General features: G+C 42.1%; 2 protein-coding genes across 3 annotated transcripts; one reads left to right on the top strand and one right to left on the bottom strand.

The window, feature by feature from the left end:
• Window positions 1-2,350: 2,350 nt before the first annotated feature.
• C1QBP (complement C1q binding protein) lies at window positions 2,351-7,872 on the top strand. Its single transcript, XM_079132450.1, has 6 exons — window positions 2,351-2,695; window positions 3,465-3,615; window positions 5,661-5,754; window positions 6,871-6,966; window positions 7,209-7,331; window positions 7,471-7,872. Exons 1-6 carry the CDS (start codon window positions 2,464-2,466, stop codon window positions 7,618-7,620), a joined length of 846 nt encoding a protein of 281 aa, XP_078988576.1. The 5' UTR covers window positions 2,351-2,463; the 3' UTR covers window positions 7,621-7,872.
• Window positions 7,598-16,611, bottom strand: RPAIN (RPA interacting protein). 2 transcript variants are annotated; one of them, XR_013762657.1, is made up of 8 exons: window positions 16,175-16,611; window positions 14,923-15,093; window positions 13,530-13,590; window positions 11,466-11,577; window positions 11,244-11,307; window positions 10,026-10,166; window positions 8,000-8,080; window positions 7,598-7,906 (listed from the first exon to the last, which is right to left on the bottom strand). XR_013762657.1 is itself a non-coding variant. In XM_079132456.1 (7 exons), exons 1-7 carry the CDS (start codon window positions 16,253-16,255, stop codon window positions 8,051-8,053), a joined length of 660 nt encoding a protein of 219 aa, XP_078988582.1. In that variant the 5' UTR covers window positions 16,256-16,611; the 3' UTR covers window positions 7,928-8,050. The 2 variants fall into 2 exon arrangements, 1 of the variants encoding a protein (XP_078988582.1); XM_079132456.1 differs by lacking the exon at window positions 7,598-7,906 and having other exon boundaries at window positions 7,928-8,080.
• Between the last annotated feature and the right edge of the window lie 32 nt (window positions 16,612-16,643).

The raw sequence follows: 16,643 nt of genomic DNA, 5'->3' as shown, positions 1-16,643 counted from the left end.
GTGTGCCACTGCACCCAGCTAAAAATATATTGTATTTTTAAATAAAACATTAATCAAGCTGGTGATTGATGGGGAGAGGAGCAACAAATTATCTCTATATAGAGGAGTTTTGGGGGTCAAGTAAAACTTGAAGTAGTTTATGTCCAGCTTAAATACCTGAATAGTTTCTGGTGTATTCTCTGAGGAGTAAAGAATGTAAAGAGCTTCTAAGTAGTTTAATGTTTCTGTATAGATATACATTTAGCACTGTAACATTATGGTAGGGTTTTAATACAGTAGTTTTTTTATTGGTCTTTTTTAAAAGCTGATTTTTAACATAGCTGCTCAGGGATTAAATCAGATGGTAAACCCATTCTGACTCCACATATTACTACAAGGAAATAAATGGTTATTTATATTGAGCTGCAGGGGTCAGTGCACTTTAAACTTTCTTAAGAAAGGTGAATGTTTCACAATGAATAATGCAGTATAATTTTGAGCTACTCTTTTTCAATTGGTAAAATCTCTGATAGTGTGATGCCTCTTTTCCAACCTGTGCAATCCATATCTGGACAATCACTAGTTCCCATGAGCAGCTTCATGTAAATAGATGCATTCCAAGCAGCTCTGCATGCCTCAGGCGTTTGTCTTCTATTTCCAGTAACCATGGAGTATGAAACACCCGGGTAACACATTCTGTTACAAGGGGAAGGACTGCAAACACAGGTCCTTGGTGAAATTCCAGAGATGCCAAAATGGGAGCAAGTTTTGCATTGTGCATAAAACTAAATATTTACTATGATACATAAATCCAAGTAATCCAGCCACCAGGAACTGCTTAGAACCATGGCCATGCATCTGAGATGCCATTCCTTGAGCATATAAGGAATTTATAAACAAAACAAGAATTCTTATATATTGTCTTTGATTAGATTGTTATAACTTGCAGACAAAGCTAGTGGGGGTGGAAATCAAGTTGCTGAATTTTGAGTCTGGTCTTGGCCAACACAACTATAGAAACATCAGCTCTTGTATATAATGCTCAATTTGCATTTGACTGTCAAATCAATAAAAATGAAACTTGTATATTTTACATGTGGCTTCCTTGTTGGATTTTCCTTTTCTAGTTTACAGAGCATTGTTTAGGAACTATTAAGTCTTATTGGCACTAATTTGGTAGCAATATGTCTTAGTACAGTATATATCCCATGTATCCTGGGAAGTTAGATCATTGTGATTTTTTTTCTTTCTCTCTCTCTTTTTTTTTTTTTCCCCCAGTAGTGGGACCCTCTACCACTGAACTACATCCCCAACCTTTTTAAAAAAGTTTTATTTTGAGATAGTGTCATGCTATATTATCCAGCTGGTCTGGAACTTGAGATCCTTCTACCTTAGCCTCCCAAATAGCTGGGATTAAGGTGTGTGCCACCATGCCCAACTTCCACAACTTTTAAAATACTATTATATCTAATGCTTCAAAGTCTCATTAGGGAATGAACCATTACAAGCATTACAACCATCCTCTACTAGTACTCATATTTCTAATCATACTTGCCCTCATTTGGTAAAATTAAAAACGTATCTAAAAAAAATGTATCTGCAAACTATGCGGAATCAGAAAAAGTACATTACAAAAGGAGTTTTTGTGACAGTAGTGAGGACAGAACCCAGAAGTGCTCTACCAGTGAGCTACATTCCCAGTCCTTTTTAATATTTTATTTTGAGACAGGGTCCTGTTGAATCGCCCACACTGGCCTCCAATTTGTGAGCCTCCTACATCAGCCTCAACCTAGCTGAGATTACAGGTGTGGCCATATGCCCGCTGATTACTGGTTCCTAACCCGAATCTGACTTAAGCCACGGGCTTCTTGCCCCCAGAAAAATGTTCCATTAGAATTAAGATGCAAAGTTGGAGGGTGCATAGAATGGCGACTGAAATTAATCATGGATCCTGCCCTAACAGGATATCATACTCTGGGATGAGGGGGAGCTGTCAGGTGCACCAGTACTGCCAAAAGGATTGTGTTGGAAGGAGAAGCAGCAAAGGTGTTGAGTGAGAAAGTCTGAACAAAAACCTTCTGGTGATAAGGAGAAGGTTCCAGGAAGGCCTCTTAAGGGAGGTGACCTTGGAGACTGGTGTGGTGGAGTTGAAGCGACAAGAGCGTATTCCACGAAGTCAGAAAGTCGGACATGGTTTGAGAAAAGTTACGTGGAAAGTTGGAGAGTAGGCAGCCTCTGGAGAGAGCATCAGGGACTCAGGCCAACTCAGTTGAGAGCAACTGCTCCGAAGTAAGGACTCCCCGGGGGCTGCACCGGAGGTCCCCAGCAGAGGGCGCGATCCCGTCCGGTTGCCTTAGGTCTTTACGGAGCAGATGTCGGAAACACTCCCGGTAGAGGGAAGGGCTTCCGGCGGCGCGTTAGGTCACGGTGCGCCTTGGCCGAGCTTGTCCTTTGCGTTCGCACGTGTCTCCCGCCTCTTTCGCGATGCTGCCTCTGCTGCGCTGCGTTCCCCGAGGCCTGGGCGCCGCGGTCGCCGGCCTCCGCACTGTCGCGCCCCACCCTCCGCTCCGGCAACTGCTGCAGCCAGCGCCGCGGCCGTGCGTCCGGCCCTTCGGGCTGCTCTGTGTGCGAGCCGGGTCGGAGCGGCGGCCCGGCCTCCTGCAGCCTCCGGGGCCCTGCGGCTGCGGCTGCGGCTGCGGCGCGCTGCACACGGAAGGTGAGGTTTGCGTACTCGGGCCTGGTCTTGGGGGTCTGAGAGGGAGAGCGTAGGCCAGGAGAGACTGCCCGGAAGATACACGGGGTCCGAAACACTTTCCCATTGATTGACGACCAGCGGGTTGAACCGTGGTGATCGTAACTTCCTCCCCCATTCACCAAGAGTCTCGTGGCTTTTGTTTTGAAATGGAAATAACATTAAATACTGGAGGGTGCCTTTACCCGTAGTTTCTCTTAGTCCCTTTTATTTTTGGGGGTGGGGGCTACAAACCCAGGGGCGCTTTACCACTGTTAAATCCTCATTACATCCTCGGTCCTTTTCATTTTTTGTTTTGAGACAGGGTCTTGCAGAGTTGCTGAGGCTGATCTCAAATTTGCGATCCTCCTGCTTCAGCAGCCCCAGTCGCTGGGATACAGGCACATGCCACCCGCCCAGTTATCCTTAAAGTCTCTTGAAAATGGAACTTTGCGAAGGCCCAAAGTCGTGGTTGAAAATATAATTATGTCCGTTGGCAAGTGGAAGAGGGTAATGAGTTAGTTATTGCAAATAAGTTCCAGAATCAAGCTTAGCTTCCCACTAATATATCATGGTACTTTTACAGAGAAGGAAACTCAGGCTTTGTGGTGTGAACTGGAATAAGGTCCAAGAACAACCATAGTAGAAGAGAGATTAGAAACAGTCCAAGTCCAGGTTTCTCACTGCAGTTAAGTTGGATATTTGTTTTAGACTAATTGACTTGTCTTTTGAATCATCTACATTTCTTTTCTAGGAGACAAAGCTTTTGTTGAATTTCTGACGGATGAAATTAAGGAAGAAAAGAAAATCCAGAAGCATAAATCCCTTCCCAAGATGTCTGGTGGTTGGGAACTGGAAGTGAATGGGACAGAAGCTAAATTAGTGCGGAAAGTTGCTGGGGAAAAGTAAGTACTGGTCCAGGAACTCCAGGTGATCAAATCCATGACCTTGTTGGGCACGGTGGCACATGCCTGTAATCCCAGCAACTTGGGAGGCTGAGGCAGGAGGATGAATAGTTCAAAACTAGCCTCAGCAACTACCAAGGCCCTAAGCAACTCAGCGAGACCCTGTCTCCAATAAATATAAAAAAGGCCTGGAGATGTGACTTGGTGATTAAGCATCCCAGGGTTCAATCTCTGGTACCCCCCCCCAAAAAAAAAAAAAAGTCCACGACCTTGCAGGACCTGTCCGGAACAATCCCCAGGATGGCTTTGGATTAGGCCCAGCACTTTGTTAACACGGATTCATTAGACAGCATCATGAGGTTCAGGTTGCTTATTCACTGAATACAAATTTGCTGTGGGCTAGTTATTAGTGAGGGATGCTGAATCCTGCCTACATTTATTTTTTGATTTCTGCCCCCCTTTATTTTTGTGGTGCTGGGGGATTAAATATAGGACCTCACATATGCTAAGCACTTGTTCTTCCATCAGGACGCCCCACTCCCAAAGTTTTAAATTTTCTTCGTCTTTATTTCCCCTCCAGTAGTGGAAATTGAACTCAGGGCCTTGTGCATGCTGTGCAAGTGTTCTAACACTGAGCTACACCTCCAGCTAAAAAGGGTTTATTTTCTTTTGTCACTTATAGTATTTGTGGCACCTTTAAAAAATCATTGCCTAACCCAAAGTTGTGGAGATTTATGCTTGTGTTTTCTCTTCATTAGTTCTTCTGTTTAGGTCTATATCCATTTTGCAACTTTTTTGTGTAGTGTGAAGTAGGAATCTGATTCATTTGCCTACGGTATAGTGTGTTTTTTCTCTACATAAGTCCGTTGTATATTCTATAACTTCACCTAATACCCCTCACTCCTGTTTGTTGTTGTTTTGCAGTATTGGAGATTATACCTGGGGCACTCAACCACTGAGCTACATCCCCATCCCCAGCCCTTTTTGTTTAAGACAGGGCCTTGCTAAGTTGCTCAAACTTATGATCCTCCAGCCTCAGCCTCCTGAGTTGGCTGGGATTATAAGCGTGTTCCACTGTGCCTGGTACCTAAGTAATTTTAGTAGGGTTTCCATGACCATTTTGGGGCCATTATAAATAATGCTCTGATGAACATCATAGCATTTCTGTGCCCAGGAACTCAGCTTGATCAGCAGTGTTGCAGATCAGACATTTGTGGCTGAACCTCAAAACTGCCATTCTAATAGGAAAGTGGCTTCATGGTAAGGCAGCCAGTTAGTGCAGCTCCGACTCAGGGAGCAGCATGTAGTGTATTCTTGTGTGGGGTGGGACCTGCTGGAGTAGCACACTTCTAGTTCCAGCACTTCCAGTTCCAAATCTCTTGTCACAGGAATTTTGACCCAAACTTTGAAACATGATTTGTCAGGTGAGGATTCTTAACTCTTAAAGCTGTTATTAGTTGATGTTTCTAGCCTGTTTTGTGATTATGAAGAATGAGTCTATACTGCAGCATTTATGGTGATGCCACCTTCTCAGGGGCAGATTTTGTGATGGAGAAAGTTCGTTAAAGGACTTCTATTCCATCCCATCAGCTTCTCAGCTGCTCACCTCCAGTGGAGGATTACCTGGGAAGACAAGGGTGGACAGTATCAGCTGGCTATAGCATGAGATGGCTAGTGGACATGTGGCATTGGGCACTGGGATGCTTGCCTGATGGAAGTAGCCCAGGTACGACTGGGTTTGGTTGAAATAACAGGGCCTGTTAATTCCACCACCCAATTCCTGATGTTTGGGACAGAACCCAGGGCTTCATATATAGTAGGCAAGTTTCTACCACTGAGCCACACCCCCAGCCAGGGCATAGTAATTTAACTTTGAGCTGTTGACACATGTAGGCAACCACCCCGTTTTGGAGTTCTACAGATATTCACGATGTACAGCCAGCTAGGGTAGAGACATTGTTTTAACAAGCCTCCATACTTACCTGTTACATTACTCAATCAAAAATACACCTTCCTATTTATTGTGTTTTCATCTGCTTTTCTAGGATTACTGTCACTTTCAACATTAATAATAGCATCCCACCAACATTTGATGGTGAGGAGGAGCCCTCACAAGGGCAGAAGGTTGAAGAACAGGAGGTAAGCTTGTGCTGTTAACCAGACTTTCTGTCAGTTCTGATAGGCAAGAAGTACTGGTTCTTTTTTCTTTTAATTTTTCTAACATTTGAGAGAAGACAAGGGGCACATCCTTGGACTTACAGAACAGCTGAATCAGTGTTAGCCCCAGTGCTTGTGACCCCTCCTTTCCCTGGGGTTGAATCCATTGCCAGGAGCAAGCTCAGGCTTCATAGTTAGGCCTGAGTTCTATTAATGGAAAGAACTGAAACTTTCATTCCTTTCTGTGATGGGGACATGTATAGAGAGTTTATTACTAGGAATATGTTCAAGATAAGGAATGTTCCTAACATGTCATAAGCTGGTAATAAACACCGCCCACTTAACTGACACAGGAAAGCCAGGGGCCTCAGAGATTTTAACACTTGGCTAGGTGAGATCATTCCTTAGGTTGCTGGCTTTCTTGGTTGGATCTGGATGGTACTCTGTCTTCAGACATTTTAGGAAGTGGTGTGCCTAACCAGGAAGCCATCCAGTGAGAGGGCATGGGGTCCCCAGACTCACTGAGCAGGTATCAGTGCTGACTTATTACCTATGAGAGCAGGCTCTCTGGTGTGCTTGTTTTAGCTATCCTGACTGGATTTTCTCTGATCTTGGACTTGATCTGTTCCCAGGGTCACCATGAGAGGAAAAGCTGCTGCCATTACTTAGCCAGTAGGATGGCCATTTGACCAGAACCAGTGTGCCAGGCTTTGATCCTGGTCCATAATTAAGGAAAGATTCCTGTAACAACTAAACTGGAAAGAATGTCTTAGAGTTTTGGGTCATGGGTGGAGAAAAAACAGGCCCGGGACAGTTAAGGGACTGATGTGCATCTCAGTTAACTGGTACCATTAACTAGAATTCAAATTTCTTATTAAACAACTGTTCTTTTACAAAGTAGGGTGCTAACAAGTAAAGCTCTTCGTAATACTGTGTTAAAGATTCTGGGCTCCTTATCTGAACACCGTACCATAAGACTATAAAAAATGGCTAGATTCTAATATTGGTGGCTATCACTGAACTACCTGACACCTTTGGTCCAGGGATGGACCCCTTTCAACAATGACTTCTACTGACTTTTTTTTTTTTTTTCCCCAGCCTGAACTGACATCCACTCCCAATTTCGTGGTTGAAGTTTCAAAGAGTGATGGAAAGAAGGCCCTTGTATTGGACTGTCACTATCCAGAAGATGAGGTATGTGAGATGGAATGACAGTCCCTTGGCACCCCCAGGCAAGGAGTGTCCTGGGACCTTTCTGGTCCTTTTAGCAGATACTTGTGAGACTTTCTAGACTAGCAAAGCAGGGAAAGATGTGCGCGTGAGGAGAGAAGGTGGTTAGAACCAGGGGGGTTTCAAGCTGCAAAAAGCCTTTCTTTGCTTAATTCTGGCCTTTCTTGGAGAACCCTTCAGTTTCCCTAAATACTGTTTCTTCTTAGATTGGACAAGAAGAGGAAGCTGAAAGCGACATTTTCTCTATTAAGGAAGTTAGTTTTCAGGCCACTGGCGACTCTGAATGGAAGGACACTAATTACACTCTGAACACAGATTCCCTGGACTGGGTGAGTTCTGGGTAGGATGGCGAGTGATCAGGCCTTGCAGGGGAAGGTCCCAGTTCAAGGAAAAGAAGAAGCATCTTAATTAGTAAGTATTACTGATTGTCTTTTACTTCTTTAAACTAGTAAATGTTTTTCTTTATAGGCCTTGTATGACCACCTGATGGACTTCCTTGCAGACCGAGGGGTGGACAACACTTTTGCAGATGAGTTGGTGGAACTCAGCACAGCTCTGGAGCACCAGGAGTACATTGCATTTCTTGAAGATCTCAAAAGTTTTGTCAAGAGCCAGTAGAGCAATCAGAGACACTGAAAGCCTTAATTTTATGGTGAGCTTTGACCAGTGAACAAAAACTACCCAGACACCAGACTGTGTGCTTTGAAATGGTTATAATCCTAACATCATGGGGAAAAAATAAGCAAATTTAAATTATTGCTATTATGCTCTCATTTACTATTCATTTGGAAGTTTTCCTGTACAAATCTATTATTTCTAGATTTTTGTATAACATAATGAAGGACAATAAAATTCTTTTATCTCCTCCAAGGAAGGTTGTCTTTTCTATTTCTTCAGATTCAGCCTGCATCAAAACACCAAAACAGACATGTTTGGAAAGTTTTAATACAAAATAAATTATAAGTAAAATATTTGTATACACAGGGAACCCTCTTACAGGGAGTGAGTTGTTTTCAAAGCAGAAGAATGACATGAGTCCAGCTTGGCTCTAAAGGATCACAGCCCATGTATCACAAACCTTAATTTAAACAGAAAACAACTTAGCATAAATTGAATTTTAGTCACAAAAAGTTACCTTAAGATACGGTTAAAAGTTGTGATCAATACTGACATTTAGTTGCTATAATTAAAATTACTATACATTAGATGGTGCTGCCTGAGTTCAGTTACAACTATGAATTAGGTTGATGGAATACTTTATCAAGGAGGGCACTGACAAGCCCACCTTTTGGGCTTTGTTGGACCTCTGTCCTATAGCCTTCAAAGCCATTAGCAGTAATGTCTTCAAACAAAGATAAAATCTTAGAGATAAACCATAAAATATCCTCACTCTTAGGAAACCAGCAACCGGAGAGATTAAATAGGTTGATAGGTTAGAGCTTGTACATCCCTTACAAATGTAGGACTTCAACACAAGATGGAAAATGGCAAAGGGGAGGTAAACATACATGTTCACACAGGCAGAAACAACTTGGAGGTGTACTAATCTCATATGCCTTCCCCTGATATCCTGTAATATGATCAGTAAACAATCCTTGCTGACTTGGCCCCACCACTATGCTAAGGAATCATGTCTGTCCTTTACCTCTCTACCTCCAGGGTGATATATTTATTGGCTTTCTCTGAAAGATGCCATAACCCTAACAGGTAGCTTAGTACATTCCATCCCCTGGTCAGTTTCACACTGTCATATTTCAAGCAGTTCAAACCCTTGTCATAGATTACCATCTTTTGTACCCACACCTACTTTCTACCCCATCTTCATCTGTGCCGAATGGCCCTACAGCCTGATCTCACTAGATCTACAAATGTAGGGAGAGCCACAGGTGTATACTCAGTAATTAGGCAATCTTTTGATGCTTTTTTTTGTTTTTTTCTTTTTGGAGACAGTCTCAGTAAGTGGCCCAGGTTGGTCTTGAACTCCCAGGCTCAAGTGGTCTTGCCTCAGCCTCCTGAGTAGCTGGGAATCTAGGGACATGCCACTGCTCCTGGCAGCTTCCCCTTTTTAACTCTCACTCTCATCCTCTTCAGTACTTGGTCTGAGACTCATACCCAAGGGGCACCCGCTACCCTGCTACTAACATCATCTCTACAGGAGACTCACTAGTTCAAGAAGGCAGAAGCTGAAGCCATGTGACCTGTGCCTCTTCAGATCTCCTTCCTCTATTTTAACTTATTTATAATAAATACTAAACACCTATTTTGGTGTCAAGGCCTGAGAGTAAAATAATACGATCCTTGCCCTAAAGGTCAAAGATATATCAATAGGTTAAGAGGAGTTATAGTATCAGGTAGAGCAGGAGCCCATAAAAGACTGGTCAGTTTTGTGTGAAGGGTTGGGTTTTATTGAGTATCTGGCATGCTGTAGTGCTTGCTAACACCAATGTTCCTCTTGCCTAGAGCCTAGAGCCTATAACAACATATGTCATAGTGATTCCTACATCATTACTTGGATTACTGTAAGAGATACTAGTTCCCATATCAAGCTTAAGGTTTCTAGACAAGTGGCTCCCATACCTACTGTGCTACTGTCCCTCATACCTGAGTTGCCACTCAAGGACCTAGAGCCTGACCTTCACCTCTGTGAAGATTTTTGCTGAGAGACAAACCTGATGTTGCTGTGCTGTGCTTCCTGTCCTGTATCCATTTGCAGAGGTGGTGCCATGATGGTTACCTGGGTCTTATGACCATCACCATCAGGTGATCTGAGGAGTCCAAGACAACTACAGCAGGTCTAACAAGAGCAGGCAGTGCAGCTGGATGCCAGATCCTAGGCTGCCTCTTTGCTTTTCAGGGAATAATTGATCTTTTAGGTGAGGTGACTTCACTTTCTATGAAGTAAATGCCTCAAAACATAAACTATTAAACATTTACGTGTCTCTAAGGATTATTTCCACCAAGATGGGAATAAAACAAACACCTGACCTGCTCTTACTACTGCCTGGGTCCCATGGGAGACTTACCAGACAGCTCATGAGAAGACTGGGCTTTTCTTCTATTCCATCAGTGACTGAAAACTCAGGGGTATGGGGACAATGTGTACTGTGGTCATTTACACTATCTTCTAAACAGGCACGAAGCTTCTGTTCTGACAATTCTGGAGACTGAAAAAGTTTAACCGTAACTAAGTTACTTGATTTTCTACAGGTTGAAAATAATGATTCCTCACGCCAACCAATGTAACTCTCGCTCACTTGCTGTGACTGGCTTGAGTCCTTAGAGCTTTAAAGACAGTCTTAGACTTAAGACTGCCAAGATCTCTTAACCAATCTCCCCACATTTAACCACCTCCCCAGTGCCATCTCCTTTAAAACACTGACTGCCATTCAAAGCAGGAACATTCAGCGCTAGTGCTAGTAGGTTACTTTCTAACCTTTTGCTTCTGCAGCTACTGTCTCAGTGTATCCTTACCATGAATCAGCAGTGTCTGCTCCCAGGTATGTTTGTGCTAACTGAACTTGCTACTGTATCTTCAGTGATTTTATTACAGGTTATATAAACCAATGATATTGTATAGGGAAATGAAAATAAAGTTTCATTTTTATGATAACAGAGTTTAGGAAACACTCAAAAGGATAAGTTGCTAAAAAAAAAAAAAAAAAAAAGCTTTTAAATTTAATTTAAAGCTTTTAAACTAAGTAAAAGAAAAATCCTAAAGTTCCATATCCAGCTTCTTGATTAACTTCAGAGATGAAACTGGACAACTCCAGAATGTGCATTACAGGAGTTGTTTTCAAAGCAGTTTGAAACTCACCATAAAATGTGTCATTTTTATAATTTGCCACTTTAACCAACTGCTCAATGAACTGGCAAACTTGCTGTCCCCAGCATGTCAGAAAAGAGGGTTCTTTCTGCATTTTAAGGTTACTGAAGTCTACATTCTGAATACTGGTGTGTCTCTATTTACAGAAACTTTCTATGGAAGATCAGAGTCAAGTGTTTCCAGACCTAAACTGTGATAACTCTATAGATTGGAAATGGTGGTGGTACTTTGTAGTGTTGGCCAATTCCCATGCTGCATATGTTCTTGGCATGACTGATGTGACAGTACCAATGTGATGTCACTGAACACAAAATTTGGAAGAGATGTGCACATCAGTTCCAGCCCATGACTGGAGGTTCTTCAAAACACAGATATATTTGGGAAGAGGTGACACAAAACCTTTATGTGGAATACTTACATGAGATGGGATATGCAAGCCACATTGACACACAACCACACCACTTGTTATTCTCAGGTTGTACCTAGAATCAGAATTAGGATCTTCAATCATCATGGTGGACAGACTTGACTCCCAAAGACCTTTTCATACAACAATTTTTTTTTTTTGGATGGGGGATCCCACTCACCTTAAAATGGGGGATGGGAACCAATAATGCCAAAAAGGTTTGAAAACTCTTACTTTGTACAAACAGGACAGATGATAGGCTTCGCTTCCCACTCAGCCAGCATGATGCTGAGATACTGTTCATCAAACTGCAAGCTCTTCTCATACTCCCTGATGATGCACTGTTCTGCAAGGCAAAAGGCAGCAGAAGTGCCTCACCATGTTTTCCTGAGGATGCCCTGTACTTAATGCCAAGCTTCACCTTCAAGAGTTTCTTCTACCTAATGTAAAGATTCAGGCAAAACTCAGGCTAATATCTTGTTGAATCTCCCCTGCCCGCATCTACCACCTCCTTGTGAGCACAGGAGGTGAAGTAGGCTAAGTGACAAAAAGATAACTTTCACACATCTCTGTAGGCTATAGGAGTAGAGATGTGAAATGTCAGAGTCTTGGGGGCAACTGGAGAAAGCTGATACTTATAGAGCATTTATTTCAAACTCTAGGCTCACTTGAGCCTCAAGTGATCAGTTCCTCAATGTCTGTGCACTCAGAACGTGTGTAGGATTGTGAGCTGAAAGCCAGTATCAGCAATTTAGCAAGGAGCTAAGCAACTCAGTGAGACTTTGTCTCTAAACAAAATACAAAAAAGGGCTGGGGAAGTGGCTCAGTAGTTAAGTGCCCCTAAGTTCAATTCCCGGTACCAAAAGAAGAAAAAGAAGCAACCAACTACAGCTGCACTTATTTGTTTACATACTGTCAATAACTGCTTTTCCATCACAACAGTAGAGCGTAGTCGGGATATCTAGCCCTTTACAGAAATGTTGCTGCTGATCTCTGCTTTAGAATGTTCCTTCTGGTTGAGTGCATAAATCCTTATCATTTTAGAATTTTTAATTAAATATACCCCCAAATAAAGATTTAGTGGGTTATATGTTTCACTACTTAGACAAGTTTTGTAGGTAGGGGGAAGAGATAATCAATTACAAAAGAAGATGACAACTAAACTTAAGAACCTCACAGTCTAACCGGAGCCAATAGTAACAATTATCATTGGTAGAGCACTTAGTATGCTTTAAATGCTGTTTAGATCCTTTATATATATTAGCTTCTTCACTATAATTAACCTTAGCTCAAAGATGAAGGAACTGAGACACAGGAAAATTAACTCTTTGCTCAGTTGCACATAATTTAAAAGTAGTAAAGCTGAGAAATGACTCTTTAAGGTCTGGTTCAAGAATATGTGCTCATGAATTACCAGAATAATAGCTATTGATTACTGAAAGCTTTCTACATGAAAGACACTGCTCTAAGTCTTCTCTACATATATTATTTAAGCCTTATGATAAACTTACAGGGCAGGCCTATCATCTCTATTTTACAGATGACAAAGATGAAACCTAGTCAAGATAAGGCTATAAGGGATAAAAGACAATTATATAAGGTGTTAAATTATTATTCTCTATAGTGCTATGACATCTCAAGGAATGATGCTCACATGATCCTAGAGAATCAATAAAGAATGGATGAGAGAGATGGCACTGAAATTGGATAAAGCAAGGGATATGACCATGTACCACTCCACTGTATCCTGTAAAGTAACGTGTTTCCTAGTAACCATTTTTTCTTTTGTTTTCCTTTGTTTTGTTTTTTAAATGAGAAGTCTCATTTAAAAATTCTGGGTTCTTAAGCCAGAATTGCCCAGGCTGGCCTCAAACTCCTGGGTCCAATCAATCCTCCCATCTCAGCCTTCTGAGTAGCAGGAACCACAGGATCAGGACACTGCACCTGGCTTAACCTGTTAGTAGAGAGCAGGACAGAATAAACATGGAACTGGATTCACAAAATTTTGCTTCCCAGTTCCACTACTTAACTAGTTGTGCAACCTGTGTGAACACCACTTTCTATTCTAATATGGTCTTCTAGGGTAGTCACAAAGGAAAGCAATATCATGGAAGGAAAAGTTATTGGCACAAAACCTCGTAAAGCCCAGCATCCCAGAGACCCTTATTATTGCAAAGATAGATAGTCAAAAATTCATAGTAAAACCAAAGACTTCCAGACACTTTGACAGAAGATGGTGGTAGAAAAGGCCAGTATTAAGAGTGGCTAAATATAGGAAAGACCACTCCCCAGGGTTACCTTGATCAATCAGCTCCTGTTGGATTTCCTTTAACACAGCCAAGTCCATTGGTAAGCTCAACTACAAGAGAAAGTGGAATCATCTTACATTTGAATTATTAATCTGCCACTAAGTCCAACAGTGATTCATGCTTACAGGCTGGCTTAAGAACCCATAATTGCTGAGCATGGCACCACATGTCTACAATCCCAGAAATTCAGAAGGCTGAGGCAGGAGGATCACAAGTTCAAGGATATTCTCAGCAACCTAGAGAAGTCCTAAGCAAGACCTTAACTTAAATTAAATAGACTCAGGATGTAGCTCAGTGGTTAAGTGCCCCTGGCTTCAATCTCCAGTACTCAAAACAAAACAAAACAAAACAAAAAACAGATTTACCTGAAAAATCAGTCTAGTCCTCCTACAGACTATGCTAACACTGGGGTAATGTGGTCATGATGAGAAGTCATTGGCAGATGATTAAACTACCCAGTGATAAAATAATGTCATCAAATTTGGGATAGACAGTATAGGGTAACAATAAAGTATATATTCTTCCAAGGTCATGTAACCACAGGAAAATTCTTAGTCTTTGTAAGCCTCAGTTTTGGTCTTTGTAAAATGGGAATAAAACCTACCCAAGAGGATTATCATGAATATTAACGGTAGTGATGTAAGGCAAACACTTAGCATATTGTAGGACACATAGATGTCACTGAAAAATGCCTCATCACAGAGTTTTGTCCTATAATCATATAATCCTCACAATATTGACATTATTTTATCCCTTTGTATTTGGTTTCTCTTTTTCTTTTCTTTTCTTTTCTTTTTTTTTTTTTTTTTTTGCGGTGCTGGGGATTGAACCCAGGGCCCTGTATAAGGCATGCACTTACCAACTGAGCTATTTCCCCAGCTATTTTATCCTTTTGTAAAGGTGAAAGCTAAAACTCAAAGACTGAAGTTAAGAGTTAGTAACAAAACCAGAATTAGGATTCCAGAACTCCCAACCTCCAATCCAGTATTCTTCCTTTTACACCATAAATGATTTCCTATTCATATTCAGTTCCCAACTCTGGCTGAGACTGTAATCAGAATGTTCCTAGAAACTTTTATAAAGCCAAATTCCTAGTTCATGCCTAATGAATCAAAATTTCCAGGAGTGGAGACAAAAAGAAATTTCTTCATAGTTTCATAGTGATTATGTTGTAAGTATATAGCAGTCTAGTATTTAAGAGTCACTGACCTGTAAGAATTTAATGTTAAAGGCAGAAGAGCCTGGATCAAAGGCTGTTAGAATTCAAATTGGGGGGGCTGGAGGTCAGCGGGTTTAGAGGAAATGGATAAACAGGTACAGAGAAGACACTAGAATTTCTTCCTGGTGCAACCCCTCCCTGAAAACACATATCAAAGCCTGACCTGAGTCAAAGCCTCTGGATAGCACTCTCTTGATTGCAAAGACTTCCACTCTTCTTCCATCACCTCTTGCACTAGAAAGGCATTCTGACCTCTCCCTGGCATATTGCTTCCAATCTGGCGGTACTTGTTCAGGAGCCTGTCACGGCTCTTTCTCATTCTCTCCAGGCATCCCTTGGAAAAAGCAGCAAGATGGGGGAAAATCAATTTCATTAAAAACAATTATAACAACAAAACCTCAGATTACTTGATAAAACATTTAAAAAAATTTATAGACACAAAATTTTCATTATACTCCTATCTAGTTATTTTTGCATATCCTTGTCCAGTCCTTAGTCACATGTAGATAAGTAAAATTATAATGCTTTGTTCACATATTCCCAGTCTACCATATTTCATATTCTCTTTAATGCCAGCTTCCTTAATGGTTGGGATCATAATATCTTATCCACTATCCTACTAAAGGACATTTATATTGCTTTCAATTTCTTGCTACTTTAGAGATGGCTGTGATAACAACGTTTCCCAATTCAGGGGTTTTTGTTTCCCAGGGTACATGTGGCAAGGCCTGGGTGACATTTTTGGTAGTCATAACTCTTATGGTAAGACCATATGAAAATCTAGTGGGCTAGAAACCAGGGATATTTTTTGTTGTGGAACAGTCCTCCACAACAAAAAATTATCTCCCTCTAAATGTCAATGGCCACGGTTGAGAAACTCTGCTATACACTATCTTTCTAACTTCAAATAATTTTCCTGGAATATACCCATCTAGAGAGAGGCTGTACCTTACTAGGAACTATACTGACTACTGAAGAGGTGAGGTACAATTCAAACTTAGTAACTGAGGCTCTTCTGACTATTCTCTGGAATAAAAACAATTTCTACCTCACATGACCAAACTATACGAAGTGCTTCTCTTCGTGTCCACTTAACAGTAGAGGGTGGTGTTATTGTAGAGGTGTGGAGAGTATGATCACGACCACACTTCAAGTATGAAACTAACCCGAATTCAAAAAGTTTACAGAGATTAGCCCACACAGGGTAATCCCACACCCAGGGGGCCAAAAACCCGGGAGGAGGCAGGGCGGAGATCAAGACTCAGGAGGCGCTGGAGGTTTGGGTTCCGGGTTCACCTCCACTGGCCAGAAGCTCCAGGCACCTGCTTTTTAGAGCAGGGCAGAGGTGAAGGCACGGAGGACACGGCCTTTGGGATGAATTAAGGGAGTGACCATGGCCCAAACCCCACACTCACCTGCCTGAAAGCCTCTTTCCAGGACGCCGAGCCCACCTGTTTGTACAGCGAGCGGCGCTGAGACCCAGCGGCTTCTGCCATCACTTCTCAGGAGTCGCGGCCAAGAACCCCGCCCCTGGGAGCGCGCATAGACCTCTGGGAGTTATAGTTTCTGGTGAAGATCACACGTAGCTAGCAAGGAATTGTGGGAAGCGTCTTTCAAGCCAGCCCCACACGGAGACAAATTTGGGCCAACCAAGGGCAGGAGGATGAAGTAGTGACATTTATGAGGTCAACCCAATCTGGACTGAGAGCGCTGCCTTGATGGAAAGTCCTGGATGCCTGGGTTTACCCAGATGGAGGTGTTCAAGAGGCAATTAGATAAGCAGATCTCAGATACCTCAGGTACTAGATTTCAAGCACTAGCGAATCAGTCTCTAAATAGGCACTGTTCTGTTAACCTTGTCCCGCCCACTTCGATTTCTTAATG

This window comes from Sciurus vulgaris, assembly GCF_902686455.1.
Source record: "Sciurus vulgaris genome assembly, chromosome: 3".
NCBI lineage: Eukaryota > Metazoa > Chordata > Mammalia > Rodentia > Sciuridae > Sciurus > Sciurus vulgaris.
The sequence above is the reverse complement of the archived record's forward strand: the minus strand, read 5'-3'. Positions and strand labels throughout refer to the sequence as shown.